The sequence below is a fragment of the Aptenodytes forsteri genome, unplaced genomic scaffold (genome assembly GCF_000699145.1).
Source record: "Aptenodytes forsteri isolate BGI_AS27 unplaced genomic scaffold, ASM69914v1 Scaffold411, whole genome shotgun sequence".
Classification (NCBI taxonomy): Eukaryota; Metazoa; Chordata; class Aves; order Sphenisciformes; family Spheniscidae; genus Aptenodytes; species Aptenodytes forsteri.
Window position 1 is genome coordinate 242,303 of NW_008794119.1, and position 9,814 is coordinate 252,116.

The window sequence follows — 9,814 nt, forward strand, 5'->3', positions numbered from 1 at the left end:
ACTGTTTGCTCATCCAGCCCATACTTCGTTAGCTCATTTTAATAGTTTCTTTGAGTCTTCTTTTTATTTAATTTCTATTCTGTTTATAATTTTTTTTAATTGAAATTTTCTGAAGCTTCATGAGGGCAAGTCTGGGCTCACTGGCACTGAGAAAGCCAGGGTGAATGCCCTCTTGTCCTTGGGAAATTCAAGAGTTGGAATAGGTTCCTTGCACAAATTACGATGATCCAGCCTCTACTGGCTCATAATGGCTCATTATGCCAAAACCTCCTTTGGCAGATGGAAGTTGAAGACTTTATAGCCCAAAATAAATTACACTGTATTTAACAACCTCTAATCCAGAATAATCTGCAATTTGTGTCCTGATAGCTTTCAAGAATCAATTCAGTTCTCTGCTCTACTTTATTTGTTGTCTCATTACATGCCTCAAGATTTTATCTTTTCTTATCTCCAATTTGTCTTTTTAGTTATATGGTCTTTAGTTATATGGAGATCAGTGAATGTGAGTTTAGGATCCTTAACACAATGGGAAAGATCTCACTTAGGATACGCAGACACAAATGTTCATCAGGTATTGCCTCACACAGATTGAGGCTAAATAGTTTGAGATCGTAACAATGACAAATAACTTTCATCTTACTTTGTAGCAATAGATCTGATAGAACAAGAGATGATGGGACCACTTAGGTTATTTAATCCAATTTCCCTCAATTCTTGGCAGGCACAGGCAGCCTCAGTAAGTTACAGTTAATGTAGAAATTTTTTAGTGCTTAAGGCGAAGATCCTCAAGACAGCAACGTGCTATAGGAAAACAGCAGGGAAGAGATCAGGAGTATTGTGAGTGACTTGGTACCTCATAACAGCAATGAATCCTAAGTGGAAGTAGAACCACAATGCTGGAACATATCCCAGACAGAGAATGCAAAACATCTCCAGACATTTGTGCTGATTTGTCCTGGGGTAGGTTCATTCCTTATTGCAGGTAAAGCTTAAGGCAGTGTGAGAGAATAAGGCCCACTAATGGCACTAGAGCACTGCCTAAAGCCAAATCCAGTATTTCTGAGAAAAATTAATCCACCTCCACATAATCCAGTTGTCCATCCAAGGCAGTTGGCAGAAACGTTGACGTTCAAAAAACACAATACTTAAATATTTCAGTATGTGTGAAAGAATAAAATGTGTACTTAAAAGTGAAATTAGTTTATTAATTTATGGAAGTATCTATATCCGACTCTTTTCATGTTTGGTTTCCATTAATTTAAATTAAAACAAACAAAATACCCACCATATTGAAGCGGACAGAATATCGGTTCTGATTTGTATTTCAAACTTACTAAATTTGGTACTGGTTTTGTGTTTTCAAGGCTTCTGACTTGGCGCCCAGTCAGTGGGGAGTTTGGCTCTGGATCTCCCTCTGATGCAAAAGAAAAACTGGTAAGCTGCTGAAATAAAAAAGATTTTAAATGCTTGCAAGAGTTTGGTACAAATGTGTTGTGATGTAGAATAAGTGAAAAGTATACTTAGTTTAAACCCATTTTTCAATTGTGATTTACTTGAAAAAGTTTTTTTCCAGATAAAGTGCTATTTAATGCTTAAAAATGGCAAGGAATCAATTGAGAAAGAGAAGTATGTATTTGTTTGCAGCAAAGCTGGCTTCCAGAAGTTGGCTGTAGGTCGTTCTCTGTGTATGTTTTAGGTAATATCCTGTTGTCTAGCAGGTCTCTGTAGTACTGTATTGAGGGTTTGAGTTGTTTTCTGGTTTGGTGCGTGGTTTTTGTTTCATTTTGCTCAATATTCTCTTTGATATATTGGCATGATGAGAAAATGCTGGAGGTGGCAAGATTGCCAGTTAGATTGACTTTTTTTTCCTTCAGATTTTCTCTGGTAATAAGAACTTAAACATCGGTGTTTAAAATAGAAAATATGTATGACCATCAGATTTCTTAGCACTGATCAAATAAACAGATGTAAAATTTGGATTTGCTTACAAGTGGCAGCCCTGTAGCTACTTTACTGATAAGAATTAGTTTAGTTTTTGGACATTCTCACAAGATTGCTGCATGAAGTTCTTTATAGATTAATGAAGCATTTGATAAAAATCATTCAAGGATATGGTACCAAATGAGTTCTACTAAGAGAGACCGACTCCCTCCATTTATCTTTATGGAGCGTTAACATAATTTACTTACAACAGAGTGTAAATGTTTGTGATGGCCAGTTCTCATTATACAGGTATTTTACATCCGTGTGACTGAATGTGCTTGCTATATCTTGAGTCATTTGTAGTGGTTTGATGTATAAAACATTTGATCTGAACGTTGGCTACGTTTTTGATCCATTTATGTCAAATATAATAGCATGCAAAAATGGCAAATATATTAAATGTTTTAGTCGTTAACAAATTGAAAGATCTTTTCTCTTTGAAATAGTTTAACATGAATGTTTTCAAAAATCTTTTTTATCTTCAGTGTAAAAAGACACCTTACAACTTCAAAATTAACATAATCTGTATAATAAATAGTGTTAAAGGAGATATATTTTGGATCCTTTCTTTTGGTAGGATAGAATTTTCACATGCTTTAGATATTTCCATCTAATTTTTCTTCAGGTAGCTCAAATATAATGAGGCGTTCTACTATCTGTGGACATAATAGCTATTAAAAGTATATTTATACTTAATAAAAATTAAAACCTTGGTTATTTACTGGTATGAGAAGTTGGTATGTTCTTTATAGGAACTCTATGTGTAGATTTAAATCTTGCTAACACCACAGTGCAGGGAATTAACATACAGTCTACAGTGGCACTTACTGAACAAATGCCAATAGAAATGCTGGGTTATTGAAAGGGGCAGTAATTGCTACATATAACTGCTTTGCAGTTAATGATAATATATTTTGTTATTTACATTTCCCTCTTTCAATGAATGCTTTCTGAAATGAAAACAATAGGTATTACCATTGACTTTAATACTTTACATTCAACTGATCAAGAAGAAAGATATTTATTAAAAAATAAAACAAAATCCCAACAACTCATCCTCCAAAGTCATTGAGTTCTAGCTCACAAGATAACACAGTACCACATGGAGAATCAGAACACATGGCAGAAGTCTGCTCAAGCAGCTCTCTGGCAAAAGGATTTTAAATTAGAGCATTTTCTTGATAGGCATATATTTTCCTCCTTCATCATTTTACTGTGGTAAATTCCTGTAGCACCTACAAACGTTAGTAGGAGCTTACACTTCAGAACATTCAAGGGAGTAAAGGCAGGTAAAGATTAAAGTTTGGTGACACCTCATGTTGTTTGGACTTGTCATTTAAGATCTGTGTGTTTGCATTTTCACCCATTATAAAAGGAATACAAATTCTCACAGAAGCTATTAGAGGTTTTTATTGTAGATCAAGGTAGATACTGCATTTCCCAGTATTGGAACCTTGCAGCAAACCTCGTACGCTTAATCTGGTAAAAGTCAAACTGTTGGGTGAGATACTAAATGCTTGGATGGCATACAAAAAACCTATGTGCAAAATACTACTCATTGACTTTGCTGTGTAATTAAATATTTGTTTCTTGTTAAATTTTCAATTCTTTCTTAGTAGGTCATCTTTTTAGTACAGCTTTCTTGAATGCTAATATCAAATATGACTAAAGTGAATGAAAAAGTGCAGTGTTGAAACAGCAAATGTCTTAAGCTACGAAGAGCACAACACTATTGATGATTAGCTCGCAGAAGTTTTCTGTAAGTTAATTTTTTTTTTTTGGCTTTCTTTTCAGGATACAATCTCACAGAAGTCAGTAGATATTCATGATTCTATCCAGCCTAGATCTTCAGATGGACGCCCATATCAACCCAGCGCAGGGTCCACAGTAGGTGAAGAAATGAGTAAAACCAGGCCAACAGCAAGTGCGTGTTTTGTAGTGATTTGGCATTTTATATCTGTTAAGAGTAGTAGTTAGCAGATGTTTGATATCTTTAGTTACAGCCCCAGCTATAACTTCAGAAACGTGATGTGAAGAAAACTACGTTGGTTAAATTTTTGTCTTCATGTAGTATGACAGAATTCTGTTGGCCTCTTGTGGGTCCACATTTTTGACCTGTGCTTTAAAAATCTAGAGTTCAGCTGCTAACTTGCAGGCTTTTTACCCAAAGCAAAATATTAAAAATAGTATTCTCCTTATAATGCTATGTAAATGAGGTTGGGTTTTTTTTCTTAAGAGCAAGGTTCTTTCTGTGCAGAATGCAAGAGAAGCAATAGCTGGGGGGGGCGAGGGGGGGGAAGCGTATTTAGACTGATTTGAAGGGAGTATATAAAACCCTTAAGATACTTGCGCAAAGTTGTGTGTTGGTGCTTAAAATGCTCATGTCTTGGTGGTATTAGTACTTGCCACAAGTACAAACAAGCATCAGTGATATCAGTGCTATCCTAAGCCTCCTCTGCCTGCGGACAGTCTCAGCCTCTGGTTCTTGCCATTGCACTGATGCTAACAACAAGGACACTAATGTTGGTGATTTTTAGGTAACGTGGAATATTTGTCCAATATGTGGCAGGTGACTTTAAAGTTAGGAAGTAGTTTTTTAAAACCTGCCGATTGTCAACATGGTGATCAGTCCTGGTTTTAGAAGAGTAATTCAGATGGGTGGTTTCCAGGTTTGGTTCATGAATGTGCTTGAAGTTAAGCTCTTCTTCAGCTTACCCCCACAATAGCTCAAAAAAGAAAAAAGTAGTGCAGTTCTTTAGTTAACAAGCAATTTTCTTTTCCTTTCCTTTAAAGAATTTCCAGAACAGAAGTTATTTGCTGCTCTTTTGATCAAATGTGTTGTACAACTGGAACTCATTCAGACTATCGACAATATAGTATTCTTCCCAGCAACTAGCAAAAAAGAGGATGCAGAGAATCTAGCAGCAGCACAAGTAAGTAGAACTGATAGGTATCTCTCTTTTTAACAGCTTTTTCTCTAGTGGATAAAGTTTCATAAACTCCTGTAACATCTTCTAATTTACAATTTTTAGAAGCGCTTGAGAACTTCCCGCAGCCTGTTGAGATCTTTTACATCTTGCATTAAATTGCATTTGCTGTGCTGGGGCAGCACACTGTGGAGATTAAAACATGTCTTGTTCAAAGGGATTGATGTAGCTGGGATGTGGATACAACTTTTAGTACAGTTTTAAGTTTAAAAACTTGAAACAGGGTAGAACTGAGTTATCACAGGAGCTTGCTGAAGACAATTGTGAATTTTTACTTGAAATCTTTTTTTTTTCTTTCTTTTTAATAGAGAGATGCAGTAGACTTCGATGTCCATGTGGATACGCAAGATCAAGGGATGTATCGTTTTCTAACATCACAGCAGCTTTTCAAACTTCTCGATTGTCTGCTGGAATCTCACAGATTCGCTAAAGCATTTAATTCAAACAATGAACAAAGAACTGCTCTCTGGAAAGCAGGTGAGTCAGTCACCTTGGAGAAATATTCTGCGAGAATGTGTTACTGTGCTTTGAACTGACCCCAAAATAGGTCAAAAGTACTTCGATGCTGAATGTAAAATTGAATATCAGGCTGTAACTTTATAACCCTAGAATCCCTAAGGGGAGGAGACCTCATCTGTGCAGGTGCAAATATCCTTCCGATTTCCTAAAATTTAAGGTTTCACTGGGTTACAGCTGCCAAGCTGATCCCTGGCTGTAGGTGTGAGTCCCATGCTTGGAAGCTGCAGGCACAAAACCCCAAAACTTGTTAGGGGAGTTGTTTTACCTCCCAGTGTATAAGTGAAATACGTCATTTATTGAAACAGATGGAAAATGGACTCTCCGTAGCACTGTGTTTAATCTGTTCCTTGCACCAAAGTTAGCTACAACAATATTTTTACTGGTGAATGCATACTGCGACTATGCAGCAAGCTGTTTTGTGCGTTGATGTATGCATACACAGAACCACTTCAGCTTGAGTGAGGTAGTACTAATATTTACGGGTATGCTTTTTGCTAGTATGGACCTCCACTAGCAAACTGAGTTTAATTATACAGTAACAGCTTTGGAAACAGTAGTATTGTAGACGTTTTTCTTAAAAACAAGCAATAAAACAGTACACACTATAGCTATATGATTGAGACAAAATGGTCCATTGTTCAGGTGGTTAGAATGCGCTCTTATCATACACCCAGGTTTCATATCTACTTGGAAGCTTGTATAAAAATGGGTGCCAAACACAATTATGGTGTATATACATAGGTTAATTTTTAGCAGTACTCAATTGTACTAAACAGCGTGAGAAATTAATTACGTAAGGTGGTTCTTCTAACTCTCTGCGTGCAGAAGATGCTTAGAAGGAGAAGTGGGGGACTATAAGGAAAAATGTCAGATGAAACAAAAACCTAAATGGATGCTTGGAATTTCTCTAGGTTTCAAAGGCAAATCAAAGCCTAATCTTCTGAAACAGGAGACCAGTAGTCTTGCCTGTGGGTTGCGCATTCTGTTCCGTATGTACATGGATGAAAGCCGTACCAGTGCATGGGAGGAAGTCCAGCAAAGACTACTAAAGTAAGGTCCATGTAGCTGAACCTGTTGATGTTATTTCTGATGTTAAAGAATGTTTATTTTTATTTAGAAGGATAGACCTCCTCTGTTTGCAGTAAACTTCCTAGAGCTAACGCAGTACGGTGGTGGTGGTCACGGCTAATATTGGGAGTTTTTATGTTGCGTGGAGAGTGCTGTGCCTCCAGCTACTAATGCTGCTGCTGCTTTTTGTTCTCATTGCATGTTTTGCAGGAGAGAACAAAGGTTTTGTCACCTTCTTTTTTTGTAGCATGTGGCTAGGTGGGGGATTGTTATAGCTTCTCTTTAAAAAGAAAAGCAACTATCACCTAAACCCTGCTTTTTTCTTTCTGTATCCTCAGCTATTTTAGGGAACTTAATGCTGTTTGTTCTCATCTGCAGAAATGAGCACTGGGCTTTTGAGGAGCCTATGGGCATACAGAAGCTTTTGGCTTTTTGGTTATTCATTACTGTGTATACTAAGGTTCACCTGAATGTTTTTAGTTTACAAAGTTGTTCAAGCAAGTGTTCGAGTAACAGAGGGCTTAAAACCATGGCAGTAACACAGTGAAAGTATTTTAAGGTTTATACACCGGGGAGCAGAGCCGAAAACTACCTGGTTACATCGGCATGAGATTAATTTTTAAAGTCTGTGTATCATTTTGTCACATGCATTTTAATACCTCTCAAAGAGCACTCAATACACTTTAAATATATGCACAAACAGCGCAATCGTGTTTTGTCAGTATATTGAATACTGAAGTCCTAGGACTTTGGTTTTGAGTTGAACAAAATCACTGCTTTCTGTTACTATACAGGCTTACAGTAGCTTTCATAAAATGATGCTGTTCTACACCAGGGCTCTACGCTGGTATAGTTGCAAAGCCAAAGCTCCCTCTCTGCAGTAGAGCTCAAAACAAAATGTTATCTGTGTCTTCCCTCTCCAGCGTCTGCAGTGAGGCTCTGAGTTATTTCCTCACTCTTACATCAGAAAGTCATCGGGAAGCCTGGACTAATCTATTACTCTTATTTTTGACTAAAGTCCTGAAGATAAGTGATGAAAGGGTAAGTAACTGTTTGGAATGGCATTTAAGACCACGTTTACAGGTAAGAAGTAGTTCCAGACCGGTTCTTCACACACAGTTATATACTTGACCTTAAAAGCTCCTGCTGCTCTGTAGACGCTCTTTGTTGGGGGAGTGTACGTTGAAGCTGCACTTGACAGATACTGACAGTAGTAATGCAGAGTGAGGGTGCAGTGAGTGATAAAACAAAATGCGTCTGAGAAAATGTAAAAGATGCTAAAATCCTCTAGAAATGTGTGTTAAGTTGCTTTTACCCCTCTCCTGCTGAGGAAGAGGATTAGTGGCTGATTTTTATTCAAAGAAGTAACTCCCGTTTCTGCTTCCACTACTACATGTACATCACCTTAACCTTCTCCAAAGCAATTCTGCAGTAAATAAATCCATATTTAGATCTCCCTCTATTTCTAACAGAACTTGGCTGAAGTATAAGGTGAAAGGGGCCAACTACAACAAAAAACTTAACTGATAATAGAAAAATTCTTCCTCTTGAAGAATGAGCGTTAGCAAGGAGCTGTGTGTAGCTAGCGAGCATCTGTCAGAGTACATCACAGCTGTCTTAGCCTTATTCTAGCACTGCTGGCTTCAGTTACAAAGATGTTTCTGCTTGTCCCTTTGTGGGCTTCTCCCCTTGACTTGGGGAGAGTGTTTAAAATTCTTCACTTGCAACACGCTTCCTGAGGTGTATTGATGCATAATAGCGTAATTTCTTGTTTGTTTTCTCCTCAGTTCAAGGCTCATGCCTCATTCTACTATCCTCTGTTGTGTGAAATTATGCAGTTTGACCTTATTCCTGAACTTCGAGCTGTTCTACGAAGGTTTTTCCTGCGGATTGGTGTGGTTTTCCAAATATCCCAACCACCAGAACAAGAGTCTGGAATAAGCAAGCAGTAGCAGGTAGTGACTGAGCATTGCTCCGTTGAAAAGTTTATACTCCTCAGCTAAATGAAAGGACCAGGTAGCTGAGCCATTCTGTCTGGATATCCATAAAAATGGTTTCTTTGTACGGCAGTGTGTATCTGAGGGTTTAACGGTACAGATGCTTACAACTGTAATTAAGGCTTGCAACACTCCAGTCCCTGTATTTCCTGATGGATTATCTCTATCGGTTTCTCTTACCTGGCTCATGCTGAGCACGGAGCCAGTTTTTAGCACAGTCCTCTTGTCAGCGTGGGCTGCAATATCCTTTACTGTCCTAGACAGCAGTATAGCAACAGATGTTTATGGCGGGTGTGAAAGTAAAATGTACCCAAAGAACTATATATGTAAAGGTTTGAGCTTCTGCAAGAAGTACAACTCAGGAGGGCTGTATTTTGAAGGATAAAATGTTTATAGTGAAAAGAAAATGGAGATTATTGTTCATGGTAAAAGATATTTAGCAACTATGTCTGATATTCTTATTCTAAGATTTTTGCACACTCAGGCTGTCTGAGACATCGGTAATCATCCTTCTGTGAAAAATGTACAGAGATGCAGGTCTGTAATATAAACTCTTTAACACTATACAGTTCTTCCTGAATTGTTTTATTTCTGTATTATTGATTTGCTGAAAACCCATAACACTTCATTGTTTACCAAATGCACTAGAAGTTTGGGTTTATTTTTTGGGGTTGTGATTTTTTTCTTTTTTTTTTTTTTCTTTCTTTTTTTGGTTTCGTTGTAGCCCAGAAGTTAGTGTTGCTGACTTTTGTCAAGAACAGAGGTAGAAATATCACGACTGACATAACTACCTGTAATATACTTGTTTTAGGGCTTTTAAATATAACGAGCCATTGAAATGATGATCCTTCAAGGACTGGAACTTGAATCACTGCAAACAAGTCTAGGTTGTGTCTGCTGTCAGATGTTTTTTGTTTGATGTAGATTTCACTCTTATGTACAGAATTTAATGTTGAATATATTCAAGTAACAAATCTGGCATGGTTTGGGGATGGTTGAATTTATTGGAAATGTATTCATACTGTGAATTGTGCTCCGATGGTTAAAAGACAAGATTGTCAAGCATTCTGTATTACAATGGATGTAGAAATTTTTTTCAGATGGACAAAATGTATATGGTACAGATATGTAAAGTTTTCTATGTAAAAAAAAAATTCTGTACAACTTTCTGTACAATATTTGGTTCTCATCTGGCATATTCTAATCAGGTTATAGGTCAATAAAGTTTTTGAACTCTTTCATCAGTGCAATCAAAACCAG

At 37.2% G+C, this 9,814-nt stretch overlaps 1 protein-coding gene across 1 annotated transcript in view; it reads left to right on the top strand.

The window, feature by feature from the left end:
- ARFGEF1 (ADP ribosylation factor guanine nucleotide exchange factor 1) overlaps positions 1-9,814 on the top strand; it is a 71,004-nt gene extending 61,190 nt beyond the window's left edge. The window contains exons 33-39 of the mRNA XM_009276766.2: positions 1,365-1,434; positions 3,778-3,907; positions 4,777-4,916; positions 5,279-5,447; positions 6,401-6,539; positions 7,481-7,598; positions 8,345-9,814. Of these exons, the coding sequence (XP_009275041.1) occupies positions 1,365-1,434; positions 3,778-3,907; positions 4,777-4,916; positions 5,279-5,447; positions 6,401-6,539; positions 7,481-7,598; positions 8,345-8,509 (931 nt within the window). The 3' untranslated portion in view covers positions 8,510-9,814. The remainder of the gene's footprint in view (positions 1-1,364; positions 1,435-3,777; positions 3,908-4,776; positions 4,917-5,278; positions 5,448-6,400; positions 6,540-7,480; positions 7,599-8,344) is intronic.